Genomic DNA, 18647 nt, shown 5'->3' on the forward strand with positions numbered 1-18647 from the left:
AATAGACTCCCACCCGAAATAAATTATTGTATGCGTGCCTGATGTCAGGGTAGGTTGACGTCATTATTTCAGTAAAGCTTACGATTAACAGTTAGCGTTGTTAGTATGCTATACCTTAGACAGTGATGGACAATTAATAATGCACTGCAGGGCAGAACAAATTAAGAACCATTTTTGAGGCCGTTTACTTTATCCCTTTAAAGCGAGGCTCGCTGGATATACGTGTCAAACATGTTCTGAATCTTCGTTCTATTCGAACATTCTGCTTTTTACTCCATGTGTCTTCACCAATCAGAGCTCGAGGTAGGCATATTCGGGAGCTCTGTGAAATTCCATTTTTCTAAAAATCAACGCGGTACTAATGGCCTTGTATTGCTGAATGGGCTCAAGTCAAGTCTCAATGAAAGTATATATTATGATGGTCACCTGCATTTTACTTATGACACGTATGGGGTTAAAAGAAGGATCAAATCATATATTTTCAAGGGCAAGATGAATATATTCGCGCGTCGGGCTGCCATTTGGATACAGCTACTCGTATATACAATAAGAGTAGAACAAGGGAATACAAAAATAGGAGGCCCTACCAGGGAGGAGAGACTCGTCCCATGCCCCAAATGAGCGACTAGCATGTGCCATTCGGTCCGAGTGTGTACTTGGTACCTCAGCACATGAAGTTGAGGAAGGTATAGCTTCCCAGAAATGATCTGGATTCTGGCGGTTTGTGGTCGTACCATGGGACTCGCTACCTTGAGGTGCTACGATACCAAAAGAGGGAGGTGAAATTGCCTTAACGCTCCGGCGTCAATACTGGAGATGTCGGTAGGCTCCTACTGGCTAGGGGAGTTCCCCCACTACTGCGAGATGACCTTCATTGTACTAATGAGCATTCCCATTACCCTTCTTCGGAAGTGGTTTCATATGTGTAATCACTACACATCTGTGGATATTCCGGTCGGTCAATAAATACAAGATTTTAAGGAGAGTAACTTACTACAGAGATTAAATGTGGTAGACAGTTGTCAACGTATCACCGTCTCGGTTTCTCTAAGTATGCAGTGACACAGATCCTTTACCCGTTGAACATAATGGAGCTTCTTTAGTTCGTTAACTCTCTGTTCAAACCGGAAGTGGTAAAAATCCACTATTTTAGGTTTGAGCTATTTCCAGGTGACAAAATTGTCTATACATTGTTTGAGATCGTGGTGCGGAACATAAGTTTTCCAAGTTATTCCCTTTCAAGCAGTGGGTTATTGAAAAAGGGAAACTTGATCAATTGATACGAAAAATATATTTTATAATTATTAACAAAAGGAGGAAACAACCGATTTTTAACACACCAATTTCTTTATAGGTGCTGGGGCCGCGGTGGCTCAGTGGTAGAGCGTTCACCTCTGGTGCTTGGGGTCCCGGGTTCGATCCCAGCCCCCGCCAAGTGAACTTTGTGGTGGACAAACACCGTGTGCGTGGGTTTTCTCGGGGTTCTCCCGTTTCCTCCCACTTTCTTCATTCCACCATTTCATTCATTTCTCATAATCACCGTCTCCTTTAGCCTAACCGGCATAAGCGTGGGACGTAAAACTTAAAGATTTCATTTCATTTTTTTTATAGGTGCTAATTTAATGATACACAAAGAGTGAAAGAGTGTATGGCTGTTCTGGGAGCGGAATGGGAAACGTAGTGGTTAACGCATGCCACAGTATGCCGAAGATCACGGATTTGATTCGCAGCCCAGTCATACATTTTCCATTCTTTGTGTATATATTCTGTAAAGCCTGTGCTGAGCAACTTACAACATATACCCAGCACCAAGACCTACCAGTACCCGTTCCTAATGGGTGAGTCAAGTAATTCCGTCATTTCCGCTGACAACCAAAGTGTGAGGTTGCAAGAGTGGCGTTTGTCGGTTCTAAACAGAATGGCTGATAAGTAAAGAAAATATACTCCAGTACAAGTTTCTTGCTTTGGAAATTTAGATAAATGTTACAATTCTCTTTCTTAGTTAATAAAGCATGATGATTATAGGTCAACACAAAACTGTGAATGTAACTTCTGCATGTATCACATTTCTGTGGAACATAATGCCGAAAATAGTGGCGGAAGTACATCATGCTTTATCCATCCATTGTTTCAGTAGGGTGTATGATACGTATCCTGGTGACCGAAACATGTACAACCTCTCAGAGGCCAAAGGTCGAACTTTTTTGAGCGTCAAAAGTCATAATGCAACATCCCTCTTAAAAAAAAAAAAAAAAAAAAAAAAAAAAAGTATTTATTTTTTTAATAACAAAGGTAATTGCCGAAGATTTGAGATATTTGCGTATAGGTCAAGATACCCCTACTAAATTTCACCGAAGACGCTCTTTAGAGCCACTAATAGCCCGAAAATTTTGGGAGGGCTGTGCTTGCCTGTAGAGTTCCGAGTACTACTAGCGAATAACACAGTTGAAAGGATATGGCTTAAAATTCTCCACTGCATTGGAATCATTTCAACGAGTAACAACTAAACTCTCTCCAGGGAGAATTGGAAGGCATTTATTTTATAGCCAATTGTCACAAAAACATTCGAGTTAGAATTTATATCGGTTGTAAATCGAGTACTTCAAGAAACAGTGAATCAAGAATTCCATTTTCTCAACAAGAGACAAATCTCATTGAAACATTGTCCTCTAGCAACTTTTCAAAAATAACATTTTCTTTGTGTAAAAATGTATTAAACAAAAGACAAAAAAAGTTAAAGCATACTGAAAAAAAAAAAAAAAAAAGTTTAGTCGTATATTGCAGCTCAAAAGTTCAGTAAATATGTGCGTGAATTTGAAGTCCAATCGTTATTTTCTCATAAATAAAGGTAATATTCTTCAGTTAGTTTCTTATTCATATAACCAGTTTCTTGTACTGTGACTCACTCACATTAGCAAGTGTAATAAACTTACTTAATAAGAGGTAAGATTATTTGATATTTACCACAGTACTGCATATTGAAGTGCACGTTTACCTCTTTGGTGCATATTCGAGTACACAGTTTCACTATTTTTAGTGCACAGTTGCATGCATATTTTAACTTTTTTTTTTTAGTGTATATCGATTCGAAGTCTAAATGACTTTTGGATAAACAAGTTTTTTGAGGGAATAGGAGTTGTCTACTAAGGAAGTTGGGAACAGATAATCCCTTTTCCACGATTAACTTGTTTGCGGTTAGAGAATGTTTGACGTGGTGATTGTGGGTTTACCTGAAATGGAGGTATTACTTACTGTAGGTAGGTTTTATGTGCACGTATCCGAGGAAGTTGATAATTTGGTTGCATAAAGATCAAATCAATTTTACAGAATACTTGTTTGGAGATTGTGGGAATACTTCCTGTACTGTTTAGCCATGGATCTATATTAGGAATATGGTGTGAAACGTAGGTAAATTTTAATGATCATAAGCGGATGATATTTTTCCAGGTGTTGCATTAATAGATTGGCGTAGGAAGGGCCCATATAACTGCTCTTAATTTGATTCAGGTAAGGAGTTATTCATTATCAGCACAAGCTGAGCTTGTTGCACTAGAAATTGTGTGCCGTGAAGGTTCGGAGTGTATTTAGGAGCTCTTCAAAGGCTCGTAGAGCTGGATTAGTTGCCGTATAATGAAGTAATATTTATGAAAGCTGTAACTATGTTTCGTGGGTACTAGTTTCGGCAATAAAGCGAAAAATCAATAGGAAGTGGTTTGCGTCTTTGAGGTATAGTATGGAGCCTGGGGTGGTGGTCGAGAGAAACGAAAAACCGTTCATTGGTTACCAATACTAGAAACAGTGAGTCATCTTGGGATGCTGGGGTTGTGAATTTTGTGTAGGAGATAAAATTTAAGGGTCTTGGAATAAGATACAGGCTCGTTAGTGCCCATGGGGATAGCGAGGGGACAGCTCGGAGCGTAAGCTTTTTTGAATATCCATCATACATAAACAGCACGGCCACTGTTGGAAATAAGATGAAAGAGGACTCATAGAACCAAATTAGGCGTTTCCAATCATCGGGAGGCCACTTTATATGTTCTCGGCACTCTATCCTTCACGCTAAAGCTATGCAATTGGTTAAGTTCAAAATTACAACTCGAAATTGCAAATAGCGACAAAAGAAATTGCACGCCCTTTTGGCTTTTTATGGCCATAATTTCCAATGATTTCGAAATTACTTTGATCTGGCAACTGTCTTTGTGCCAATCTGGCAGCAATTGGGCGAGTACTGTAGTCTTCTTCATTCAGGATCTTAGAATCTTTATTTGTGCGTGCATTTCCAGTGAAATTCTTTTCCCAGATATAGTCACTATTATTACCCTTTAACGAAAGTAGATAGAGAACACATGCTTTCGGTACGAACAATACAATCTCTAGATACCTATGAGTCATCTACTATGAATAATTAACAGACTACCAACCTAGCAGACGACACTTGCTCACGTGCAAAGAGAATATCCACTGCGTAATGGCAAAAATGGGTGAGTCATGCATTCTGACCAGTACTGTATATTGATAATAGAGGCTCAAATCTACCGCAGGTGTATAGTACGTATTTTTGACTAAATATATGTGGTCAAGTTATTTGAGAACATTGTCAGATAAATTATTTTATTCTTGTTCCAGTTACTTGGCAGCTGAATGGAAATTGTCTTATCAATAAAAAAATATTCACTCTTTTTCTCCATTTTGTGATGCTTCATTCTAATCACCTCATTTTCATTTCAGGCCAGCATTATTACCTAAATGTGTACACAAAAGATAGTCAATGGGAACGACCGACGAAACCTGCTGAACCAGTATCGAGTAGTGGACCTGAGCAGGTACAGTGCAGTCATCTCCTGGTAAAGCATAGGAATTCAAGAAGGCCGTCGTCGTGGCGCGAAGAAAAAATAACTCGAACAAAAGAAGAAGCTCTAGAGCTAGTCAAAGGTATCCATCTCTCCTTATTTTCTTTTCAGTGTATGTGTGTTAGTTTTAAGTTTTCCGAGTAAAATACATCTTGGAAAAATACATGTAGTTTCGGGTTACTTTTTCCTTACTTCGTTATTTTCAGTGGATCCCAAACTTCTGTAGTGTAAAGGGTATAATCATATGGCATTTAAAAAAGCATGTGTTAACGTTTCCAATCGGCGAGTTGTAATAATGTAGTAGAAATCGTAGTGGTGGGGAATATAGTCACCAATTGTAGAGATTAAAGTTATAGTACTTTTCGTATATTTTAGTATTCTCTTTCCAGCCTTAGAAAAAAGTAGATGTAAACAAACCCACCTGACTACCAATGGGTCGATGACCAGTGATTGGTTGTTGATCTCACTGCACTAGTATCCTACTCCTATATAATCCCTACTAAAATAATAATTTCAAATAAAGATATTTGAATTTATCCCGCATTTTGTGATAATCGCAATATATATATATAATATTTAACAACAGATGTAGCTTTATTTCAACCTCACCCGTATTTGGACATGTAGTATTTACTGCGCATGCGGTATGCATTCGTGCGCCTACCCCACTTAATTTAAAATTATTGTAGAGTGCAGAGTTTCGTAGCGATGATGTGTGACAATAATCCATATTCGTCTCGTGTTATAAAACACAAAAGAGGACAACAGGAACAGAGGCAATCTTGTTTATATAAGGATTTAAGAAAATACATATTTCCAACATAGCAGTAGTCGGTGTCAGTGTGTTAATTATTTGCCAACCAACTGTAACCTTACACTTTGGAAATTATGCGACAACAGTAAATAAGCAGACGATCTTGCTGCTCACGTCTCTCGCTGCCAAAGCACGTGTGACCCACGGAGTAATACATTTCGTTTTGTTTACGTCTACTTTGTTTTAAGGCTGGAAAGACTTTAGGAAGAGTCATACTTCTAAAAATAAGTCGTACTTTTCAATCAGAAATAAATAAATTCAAGTGATATTTTCGTGGAGTTTACGCTATATTTGGTTGATACACGGTGATTGACTGAAAAGGCTATAATTCACTGGCCAGCATTATTACTTACTATTTCCTAGATTCAGCACTTAAATATTACACCCTGCTGTTCTGTTTTAATTCCAATTCCCATTTATTTGCATTCCGATGTTCTAATAATTTTGCTAATTATGTGGAATTCTTGATTCGCGCTTGCAATTCTTTATTTAATGAATTTTCATCGGAGGTTGGTGTCGTTCTGTGTAATACCTCGAGCTGATTCATATATTTTAGACAAACTTCCTCATTTGGCATCTACTGTTTCTTGCTCAGCACTACTATTCCTTCTTCTCGTATTTCTGCTCCTTCCTACTCCTCAATTTAGCTTGTGAAACTTCTGTTGTTTTTGCAAATTCAAGGTAAATCACTGCCTCGTCCGAGCTCAATTCTATCACAGACAGTGAGTGAAACGTCAGTTTCTTTCCCTATACCTAACTCAATAGATTCCTTGTTGCCTTGCCTTTTGTCACCCCCTTCCAATTTATTCATATTATTTAGAATCAAAAGTAATAATTAAAGACTTACTCTGAAATTGAAATGTAGTGCACTGGTCACCAAACGTATGATGCTTCTGAGCTACCGTACCGTTTTTAAATCCTGCTGAGCTACCAATCAAAACACCCATTAAAAAAAAAAAAAAATCTTACATTTGTTTATTGCCTATAAACTTACAGTTCTAGTAAATATGAACTGGAGCGTTAACGCAATCTACGGAAAATGTCCTCACGAGCTACTAGTAGCTCGCAGTCGACGGTTTGGCGATCACTGATCTAGTGTCATGATGCTTATGTGGCCTGATAGTGTGAGTTATGCAAACTTTGGGACTGTTCTTAAAACATACTTCAACACGCGTAGTCCTGCAATTATAATGTTAGGAGCAAAACCTGTTTCAGAAAGAAGAGCCACTAATTTATGTGCTTCATAAAAGAGCTTTACCCTTGTCAAGAATTCGTAGGTCGCTTCGTAAACGTCTTTGAGTTACAGCAAGTTGAAATTTATCAAAACATTTAAGTAAAAATAAACACAACATTGAAAATGTCCGTGTTTTGCGTAATTCTAAGGGAAAAACAACAAGATTGCGTTTTGAAACCTATCTCATTTTAACAAAAGTATACTTTTAATTTTGACTAAAGTAGTGTTAGTGAAAATTGACACAATGCCTCTCGGAAGACAAAATGACTATTACGTAACTCCCAAACATTGTTCTTTCCACCATCAGTCGTTCTCAGTTCATTCGTACCTTCATTATATTGATTTTACCATACAGTTTGTCCGCAAGAACTTTTTCGGAAACAGCCCACTGATCCATGAGAACGAATACATAAAAATGGTTACATATAAATATTTTAATTGGGTTCTTGATATAAATGTATTCGTTTAGTGAGCAAGTACAGAATTGTGATGTGAACACGATGGACAGGTGACTCACTTATTTTCATCAAGAGTTGGCAGCCTCCAGTTGAAGGGGAAAAAGATAGAAAGAAAGAGCTCTTGGACTTGGGCACTCTGAATTCCTAGTGAATTACCGTAACAGAAAATAAGCTTTATATCTGAAAACTCTCAGGACGGAGATGATGATCGTCATAAAACTGTTTCTTCCCATGCAGTTAAATCTATTTTTACATTCTTAAATTTTATATATATTAAGAGAGAGAGATCTGACATACTGTAGTGCTGTGCATCTGTGTATTATAGCTACTTCACTTCGACAAGTGGTGCTTTTATTTTTCGCCCCGGTTTTATCAACCGTAATCTGCAAAATCCCTGGTTACCCCATGGGTTCAATTAAATAGTTATAATGTATAGTTTTCTATTTAGAACATTGTTCAGAGTTTTATAGCACATTTTCTTTATTTATTATTGAGAATAGCTGCATTCGCACTGCAGCAGAGTATTGATTTAGATGATAGTTTCGTTCAGTCGCAGATCTGAAGTCAGAGAAAATTGTATTGTATATTCATTTGTAGGAGGATGGGGAAAACTGGAACGCGAATAGGACAAATGCTTTCTTTGTTTGTATACTTGATTTAAGTAACTATATGAAACACAGTGAAAGAAATATATGACCCCCTGTAAACCCCCATAGGTCTTCATAATATTCAACACATTTTCAAATTATTCCTGAGAGAGCTTCGAAATGTGGTGTTGGAGGATGATGAAGAAGATAGAATATGTGGAGAGAGTAATAAACTAAGATTTTTAAAGTAAGTAGGAGAGAAAAGGAAGCTTTTAGCCAGCATCTTCCATAGGAAAATCAATTACATTGGACACATTTTGGGAAGATATTATCTTTTTCCTACCAGCGTAAAAGGAAAGATAAAACGAAATTATAAGAAACTTAAATCTTTCAGTTTTACGTCCCACGCTTATGCTTATAGGCTAAAAGAGATGGCGATGACGAGAATTGATGAAATGAAGAAAGTGGAAGGAAAGGAAGAACTCCGAGGAAACCCACGTACACGATGTTCGTCCACTACAAAGCCCACTGAAAGATGGAAGGGAAACGAGGAGTAGGAAGAGAAAGAGCTCAACTGATCGATGATTTATAAATAGAGGAGAATATTGTGAGTGAAGAGAGGAAGCTGAAGATCGAGAAACGTAGAAGAAACATTTTTCAAACCCGAATCTAAGAAAGGAATAATACAAACTTCGTAATCCCAAGACTGCCAACAGTAGAATATTTAATAATACCTGTACTTGTAATGAGTAACTTATAGCCGGATGAAACATGTTCTCTTAAGTAAGTGCTTTGTATGAAAACCGATTTATTTTTCTTTCTCACTAGACGCCAGATGCTAGGCAAAAGACCTAAGGGTGGGGGGGGGACTTTGCCTCAATTTCAGCAAATACGTTTTAGCCTATTTCACTCAATACTGCCTAAGGTTGAATATTGCCCACTCTTTGCTTTTTTTTTTTTATTATTATTATTATTTTTCTTTCAAAATCAGGACATCGTTGGGCAACTGCATTGATTCTTATTTCAATAAATTTTTCTGTTGGTCTCAAGAAATTTAAAAATTACATAACAAATTTGTGTCAAAGTGAAGGTCTACCTTGACAGATGGAATGAATCCCACCGCGAGAATCAGAGCGAGTTATTGTGGCTAATGACTTGAACAGGTGCTGAAATATGAAAATGAATCAAGTGAGTCTAATCCACACGTTTTTATGTGGTTAAAATATATCTAGTTTATACCCATAGAAATAGAAAGATTGCTTTGGATTTTAAGGTATGTGTTGAACTTATAACGATAAGTAGTACCCGTTGGCTACAAGTGCCTGTATATAAGCGCCATGTAATTTGTGTAGTTAGAAGATGAACAAATATATTCTATATAAATATAGAGTTTAATTATTGAAATTGAATAATATGTAAAAGCAAGTGTAGTATCTAAATTATTAATCTAATTTACATATCTTTAGGGGTGGAATATTAAATAAATGAATGAATTAAATCTCAAATTGTCTTGTCACATTTAGTGGTATAAAATAGTGGACTTGGGAGAATAATATATAACGTAATTAACGTTATAACTGTCGGACACAATTTATCATTGACAACTTTAAAAAAATGTCTTGCCATCAGGTGGAACCCAAATTCTTTGTAACAGATTGCCAAAATATATTAAATTAAAATATGTTTAATAATTTAACTGTTTATTCGAAAGTTGCGTAATTTCTTCTACGGCTGCAAAACTTTATGCTGGAAGACTTTAGACTGCTGTATAAAATGATGGAGTATTGAAGTAAAAAACTTTGAACTAATAATGTGCTGTAAGTTAGGTGTGTATTAGATATACATATGAATGATTGCATTCTTCCTTTTTTAAAAGAAAATAGTCTCTACAAACTCTAGTGCTTTTTTGTCTATGTATAGTACAGTCAAGACTACAATTAAAAAACATGCATATGTTCTATTTGGTCTAGGAATTAATTCGTGCGGGTGAACAAGAGATGGCGCAACGAACGGAGCGTCCCACAGTTCCGTGTATCCACACATGTGTTGCAAACCCCTGTCATCGCGTATCGTTCGTAGTATAGGGCAGTGGATTAAAGCGTCAACAACACCAGTTTGTAGTTAAGTGAACATGGCGCAATTTGTGCCTGATAAAGTGTTTTTGCGGGGTGTCCTGCTGCATTACTTTAACATGCAGAAAAGTGCGACTGAAAGTCATCGTATTTTGGTGGAAGTGTATGGTGACCATGCTCTAGCTGAGCGAACGTGTCAGAAGTGGTTTGCACGGTTTAGAAGTGGTGATTTCGGCTTGGCAGACCAAGAGCGAGCTGGACAGCCAAAAAAATTTCAAGACGAAGAATTGACAGCATTGCTCGAGCAGGATTCGTGTCAAACGCAGGAACAACTTGCAGCAGCATTAGGCGTTGATCAAACAACAGTCTCCAAACGCTTGAAAGCCATGGGAATGATTCAAAAGATGTCACATTGGGTTCCACATGAATTGAAAGACAGAGACGTTGAAAGACGAAAAACCATTTGCGAATTGCTGCTTCAACGACAGAGCAGAAAGGGGTTTCTGCATCGAGTTATTACGGGTGATGAGAAGTGGATCCATTACGAGAACCCTAAACGAAAAAATGCCTGGGTGAAACCAGGTGAAGCAGGTCCATCACAACCAAAACGAGATATTCACTGTGCAAAGGTTATGCTGTGCATATGGGATATGAAAGGTGTGGTGTACTATGAGCTGCTGCAACCGGGTGAAACTATGAATGGAGAACGTTATCGACGACAATTAATGCGTTTGAAGCAAGCTCTGGCCAGAACACGACCAGAATGGGAGAAGAGACATGATAAACTTATTGTTCAACATGATAACGCTCGCCCACATGTCGCAAAACCGGTCAAAACCTATTTAGAAAATGTCGGATGGGAAGTTTTACCCCACCTGCCGTATTCACCAGACGTTGCTCCTTCGGACTACTACTTGTTCGATTGCATGAACAACGATTTGATTGGACAGCGGTTTACTTCTTCAGAAGATATCGAAACATGGGTCTCTGACTGGATCGCTTCCAAGGATGAGAACTTCTTTCGCCACGGAATCCGTACATTGCCTGACAGATGGGAGAAAGTGGTGGCTAGCGATGGACGATATTTTTCTTAAGCTATTTATGTTTTTTGTGTTTGTACTACAGCTTCAATGTGTGCGTACCAACCGCACGAATTAATTCCTAGACCAAATATAGAAAGCTTTAACACGCTTATGAAAATAATGATAATACAGTTTTAGAGCCGTGTTGTCAATAAATATGTTCAGCTTTTTTTTCTTTCTAAAAACTTATCAACATTATATCCAATAGATACCCATATAATTTGAAAAAGTATATAATATGAAGCATAAATGCATCTTGTTAGTTGAAGCGAGTGATACCGAAACTTCAGCTATTCGACTCGATTGGCATTTGTCTGTCTGTTCCACAATAACTCCCGTAAAACTCATATGACTTTTATGAAACTTGGTATGTGCCTTCATTTCACTTGCAGAAATAACCCTATTGCTTGGATTATAATCCATCAAGTATAAGGGGACAAAATCCACCTCATGTTGCAAGTTTACAGGCAATATAATTTCCCAATATAAAAAAAAAATCACGTAAAAATTTTTTTCGATTATAACAAAAGTTAACTTTATGGCATGGGAATATCCTCCCAGCTTAGGGTTAAAATGTGCCGAGATTGAAAGTGTGAATTCACCTCCACTGCACCCGCAATTAAAAATAAAATTTAAAAAAAAAAAAAAAAAAAAAATCGTTGGGACTCCCAGTCATCCCTTCTGCAGAGAGTTAAAATCAGTAAAGAATAAGAATAAAGTAGTGGATTTAACCTCCTAAATACCTCTAAAATTCATTCGGTTTTGATACAATACAATGTACATTTTTTTTGACTCTTTTCCGTAATCCCTAGTGCTTGAAATCAAAAACGGTCAAGAGTGAGCGGTGAATTCAGCCCCCTAATGCGGGATGGATTACTCCCCTTCCCTTCCAATTTAAAAAAAAATATATATATATTTATATATATTCCACGAAAATTTCCGTTACAGCTGATCAGTTTCTGTGTTATATGTTGTATATTTTCTTCATGATTTCATACTTATCCACTCTGCATGAAGCTCAGATCAGTAAAGAATTAAATAATGAAGTTTCACGAGGTTTACATGAAACCCATTCGGTTTTGATACAATATTATGTACGTTTTTTTTTTTTGACTCTTCTCCCGTTATTCCCTGTGCTTGGGATCAGAATCAGTCATGAATATGTTGTGAGTGAATTTAGCCTCTTAATGTGGTATGAATTACTCCCTTACCCCCTCAGATTTTCATAAAATATCACGCATATCTTTCGACGTTTTACAATCATTCCCACTTCTTGAATTTAAAATCAATCGAGAACCAACTCCCCACCCCAAGTTAAAAAAAAAAAGTATGTTCTATAAAAACTTCCGTAAATATTATTCGATTTTAACGCAGTCGAAGTCACACTGATTCGTCTACTCCTCGAAGATTTAAATACAATAATCAATGATAATTTTCGTTTAAAAAAAAAAAAAGTTGAATACTGTCTTCTTTTTCTTTTTTAAAATTTCTAATCTTCCCAGTTGCTCGGAGTTGAAATGTGCCAGTAATGAGGGAACACGTTCTTCCCAATTTTATATAACAAATTCTCGTGAATATTTATTAAACACACTTAAGATTTTTATAGAACTTATGCGTGTCTTTTCGCAGATTAGAGACTCACTCTTGTAGTTCCTATAGTTTAGGGTTGAAATTAGTGAGAGGGGGGATCGCGTGCTTCAAGAATGCACAGCATCAGTAGTGTTAAACCACGGTCTTGTAAATAAACTCAAGAGATATTCATTGTCCTCTTCTGTATCCTATTACGGATTTCTTCAATGATACTAAACGTTGAATTTTAGTAAACGTTGAAAATATTGATAACAAAAAAAAAAAAAAAAAAAAAGGAAAAAATGTTTTAGTAAGAATAAGATGTATGAGAATTAATTACATAAGTAAAACTAAAACCATGAACGTAATCATACTAGTAAACACTATAATTCTTAAACTCTTGTGCTTCTTCTTTGGTTGATGAGGACGCTGAAGGCCTAAGTAATGTCCTTTTTCAGAATGCTGAGTACCTTTATCAGAATTCAGTTTTTATTCCTTCGTTCGAATGAAAGAGGCTTCTTATTGTGCCTATTTTTCTATTAACTTTATATATATAACTTTCTCGATGTTGTGTCTTGTATCTTTCAAGTCATATTGAAAGACCTGATGGCGCAGCATCATAGTATTTGGCATCACGAATATGTTCTTTAGAACTACGAATGCATACACACACACACACTAGACTGAAAGAACATATTCGTGATGATAAATTATAACTGTGGCCGAACATCGTTAGTATACCGTTAGAAATTAAAATATTATTGTCTTCTATCCAGATATGGGCGTATACATGATTTGATACAGTTAAAAATACATATTTGTAGTTCTAACACAGCAAGAATTAGCTTGAGTCACATTAGTACTCATATTAGCTTGTTTATATAATAAACAAATAGGATTTTTATCAGATACTCAGTTTTTGATCCCTAAACATTAATCATAGTTTGCACTGCTCTGCTAGCTTCAGTAGTACTAGTAAAGCTTCTGATTATTATTTATTTATTTATTTAAGCGTAAAAATCGAATTGCTAACTTCCTTAATTTTGTATTTGAACTTCATCAATTACAAAATAAGAATAAACAAAGCGCAGCACGGGCATAATAATCTCATTCACGACTTCCAAAATTGAAATATATCGATATTGCTAACTTTGTAACGAAAATGATAGTGCATAATTCATTGGTTGGGTTGGAAACGGAACTTTCTAGATAAATATTCCCAAATTAACTGCGAAAGTGTTAGCGTTGTGTTGTGTTTACAAATACAGATAGTTTCGTTGAGCAAATCTCCTTGTGTTTTCTAATTTAACACATCGAATTCGACATCATTACTCATGAATATTATACTCGTGACAGTTTAAATCTTTCTTTGTTTTTAGTGGCCCCTCAGTATTAAAATCTAATGACATTAAGTCAAGGGCTAGTATTTTCTTTGTCAATATTTTTTCGGTACCAGGAATACGAACCAAGATTTTCTGATACGAATACTGAAGCCAAGACGTAGAGAAATCATCATCAATGTAGTCAGAGATTTTGCGGTCATTGACAGGCAGAGTTATAAATTACAGTCTCTCGGCACCTTGTTCTCAATACTGACGTGCCTAAGCTCAAAGGATCCACCAGTAGAATTTACATTATTTTATACCTTCAATATTTATAAGTTGATCAAGTAATGAGACTGATTACTTGTAATAATATTTTCTCATCTAAGTCCTGAATGTGAAATACATGTCCTCCATTAGATCATACTTTATTTTGATCCAGATTTAACAGCAGTGATCAAAATCCCACGCTGACTTATTTCATTTCTTTCTGTCTAAATGGATTTGAACTCTATAGCAGAGGAAATAATCCATTTATACGCACAAGTTAAGAGTTGAACTAGTTTTCTTTCAAGACATTTATACTCAGCTTCACGTACGACTATTGTGTTTTAATATTGTCCATCAACTTCAGCCTCTGTCGTCACTTCGCCCTCTTTTTTCTGCCACTATGTCTTCTAGCACATTCCTCATCATTTAAATCATTAATTCCTAATAATTACAATATATTCGCAAAATAATCAACACTTATTTATACACAAAGCCATTATTTATTATATAACACACACACAGGATTTTGGTGTGTAAAAAAATAGGTTGTTTCCTCCTTTCATTAGTATACATTATTTATTAGTTCAAAGTTTTATTGGTTTGTATAAAAATACGTTTCACTTCGAATCGAAGGTTTTGCAATACATACCAATAAAGAAATGACGTTTTCCGTGGAATATCACATGCATTGAAGAGCCTAAATTTCTTAACGTGGAATTATCTACGTTTTAACAATTGACGAATGCTGATAGCTATTGTTTCACACAAGCAGTATTTTCGCATGAATCAAGGTGCTTCTTGGTGTGTATGATGTCATTATATCACTGTTTCAAGGTTACATTTTTTCTGACTTGTCTCATGTGTTGATATCACCCGTTTTTTATTATTATTATTATTATTATTATTATTATTATTATTATTATTATTATTATTATTATTATTATTATTATTATTATTATTATTATTTACTTATTTCCTAATTTTACTGGAAAAATTAGCTTCATCAGTTTCGTTTTCCGTATAATTTTACCACTGGTCTATCTCTTGCAAAACAATGCGTTTTAAGTTTTTGAATGTGAAACTTCCTCTGTTGTCTCCCAATATTGTTTTGTACTGATTATACATCACTATAGATCGCTATACATCATAAGTAGTAATGTGGGCCATTTTCAAATTAGCAACATCTTGAGGTGTTAAATCTACATTTTTATATATTTGGTTTACCTTTTAAGATTGCACTTATTTTACTCAGTGCAATCTTACTGTAGCCTGGATTCTTGGCTAGCACTGTGTTGAACTTCTTTCTCACTACTGCTATTTTTCCAACATTAAGAGTTGAGATGTTTGCCAACTTTTTCCACGATAGATTCTTGTTCAGGTAGACGCCTTGTTTCTGGAGAGCTGTTAATCCATGTGTGATGCGTGATAAATTAGCTTCATTGTGCTCTATTTCATTTTCTACTGTGGTGTTACCAACAACAGACATAGCAAATTGATTTGAAACGGCAGTTTCAAAGTCTAGAGCACTTAACATATTTTGAATGGATTTTAAGTAATTAGAATAATCTACTACCTCCAACCACATTCTCTCCATTATTTATGTTTGGGTGGCAGTGGGATGTCAAGATCTTTCAAGAACTTAATCCTTAATCTTACTCTTTAATCCTACCGGGAGCCTTTCTTAAAGGGATTCCTTTATTAAAGGGATTAACAGGTCCACTTTGAGGTAGTTGGCACGAATAATTTCGGCGCAACTACAAAGACCATGGACTGGACAAGTGAAGTTAATCACCTTCCGATTAATTGAATTCAACGATTCTCCAGCCTTCAGGATATAGGGAGCTGCGTCTTTGGAAAACAGGAGAACATTTTGATGCCCCCAGAGGTGATTCAATTGTCTTGTTACAATTCTCAATGACCTCACATGTTAAAAGAACATATTTACATAGCTCACAACTCATTACACCGATGACGACATTCACCATCATTTTACCTCCTTATATGTAGTTTCATCAACTGAGACCCACATATTGATTTCTCGTGGATCTCAGTCCCTGTATTATACTCACCGAGGGACGTTATTTCTTTGTGTGACAGGCTAAAATGGCCATAGATACCAAAAGCCCAGAAATATAATTCCTGATTCCTTATGAATAAGTGTAAGATTCGTCTCACAAAATAGAGTCCTATGTAGCGATAGATCTGAAAACCCTAGAGTAGGTGCACCAGCTGGTTGGTGGCATCGTTCATAGTTGCTACATGTCTTTAATCACTACCCCAGGCACCTTGAGAATGAACGCTTTTCTGAACACCATCCTTATACTAATTTTGAAGAAAAGTGTAAATGGTAACAAGTAATCTGATTTCTGTATATAATTGACGCTGTCTATTGCAACATATGATATGTAATGACGATAATATTCTATTCTATTCGACGACTACTTATAGACATTCGGGGCTGGTCGGGTGGGTTGGCTACCGGAAATGAACCCTCTTAGTACGGACAGTGCTACATGGTGACGTCTTTCACGGATATGGAGAATTTTCTGGGCATTGTGATCAGGTGGGACAGGTTAAACCAGTGTCGTTTCAGTGACCTGATGGATACCATGACGCAGAGACCTTAGGCCTCTTTATCACTATCAGAGGAGTCCGCATTGCTGAGAGCCTGTGTGCGAAACTTAAGCCATATGGTGCTCATTTTCCATTGATTAAACTGTTTGAGTATCCAGCAAACAGAGATAGAAGCACTCAAAAACACGATAGTTATAGTGTACTTCGTAAGTTAGCGAAACATGTATTATATAATGTAAACATTTAAATGTTTTTAATAAATCTGTGGTAAGTTAAGCGTGTAATCGTCGAAGTTACAGTTAACAGCGTTTAATTGTAAACTTAAGATTGTAACATAAAATGCTGTTAGAAGTATTGAAGATTTCTACATGCTAGCACGAAATTATAAGTATTGATAAAATTATTTTCAGAACAACATAATTTTAAGTGGAGGAGGATTCTGGTGCAAGGAATTTACATTAACATCTTTTTTATTGTTTGTAGCCTTCTTCGCTGTTCTAGTAGCTAGCACGCGCACACCTGTGGTGCACGTAGTTCGAAGTTCTTTTCTCGATGGGAAGCATTGAAATTCAAATGCATTACCATGGTTCAGATTCCACCTTAAACTGTAGGTCCTCATTTCACTTAGCGTTCATTCTAAAACGGACGCTAAACTTCAACAAACAAACAACTCATCATTGTTTACGTGCACACGAATTGGTGCAACATAAAGTAGTAAGAAGTGAGATGAGTTGCATGCGAGTTGCCCAGATTTACAGAGGAAGGTGTCAGGGCAATGGCATAACGAGCCCGCAATGCGGGGAGACCCACGGCAAAAGGGAACCCATTTAAGTTTCGAAAATTAATTTTATGATGTTAGGATGTTAAAATCCATTTTTCAGGTTTCATATTATTACACACATTTTCCTAAATGTTCTTCTCTAGTTTTCTAGTATTTACAGGTTATCTCTTAGAAACCCATTTATATTATTGAGAACTCTGTATAGAGATTGGCGTAATAATGAAAAAGGATTTGACAATATTCAATAATTCTCACCTAAGAGAAGAGATGCTAACAAGCCGTTTCTTTCGGGATGGAGTATATTTTGGCGGAGAGGAGGGAAACGATGTTTTTTTCTTACATTCTTGTTGAAGTACCATTTTTCTTTCCTGTAGTGGATTATACAATTAAGAAAATTGCGTTTACATCCAGGACTTGTTTACACCAAGTCCTATGTTTAGACTGGGCATGGCTGTCTTGATTGGTTTTCAAACTGACATTAGAGTTATTGCCAGCAAGTGTATATTATGCAACCACCATAACTCAAATGACGTTTTGGTTGCCTAACCATTCTATCAAGTGCCCTTGAAGTTATACATCTTAGTGGATATGTTTTGCTGGTTGCCTAAATTCAATCCAACAGGTAAGAAGAATGTACCACACTTTTATACATAAATAAAACACTTACTTAGATCTCATTCTCTGTTCGGAAAACATTTGAAGGGGAAGGGGAAGAAAGAAGGAATGTCACAAAACTACATTTTCGAGAAAACGACGCTTTAATATTGAAAAGCTGTATAAAATGAATAGGGTTAATCAAATCTTTTCCCTGTTTTACATGGACATTTCTACCTCTACGCATGCATGCATGTACAGTCAAATAGTACCAACAGTCACCAACAGATAGGTCAAAGCACCCGTTAAATCAGACACATGGACATTCCTTGTTTTTTCCCCTTACTTCAGCTTAATTAAAGCCTAAACCTATTTTAGCTATGGTGCTAGTTTAAAATCATTATTCACAGAATACTCTTTTGTTTACTGTTAAAGTTATA

The 18647-nt window shown here is 36.2% G+C and overlaps 1 protein-coding gene across 1 annotated transcript in view; it reads left to right on the top strand.

Moving 5' to 3' along the window:
* Positions 1-18647, top strand: part of LOC145690243 (peptidyl-prolyl cis-trans isomerase NIMA-interacting 1-like) — a gene marked incomplete in the record, with an annotated part of 50939 nt that overhangs the window by 28151 nt on the left and 4141 nt on the right. The window contains 1 exon segment of the mRNA XM_081764950.1: positions 4729-4932. Within this exon segment, the coding sequence (XP_081621076.1) occupies positions 4729-4932 (204 nt within the window).

Source organism: Thermobia domestica, chromosome 7 (assembly GCF_964235325.1).
Source record: "Thermobia domestica chromosome 7, izTheDome1.hap1.1, whole genome shotgun sequence".
Lineage (NCBI taxonomy): Eukaryota > Metazoa > Arthropoda > Insecta > Zygentoma > Lepismatidae > Thermobia > Thermobia domestica.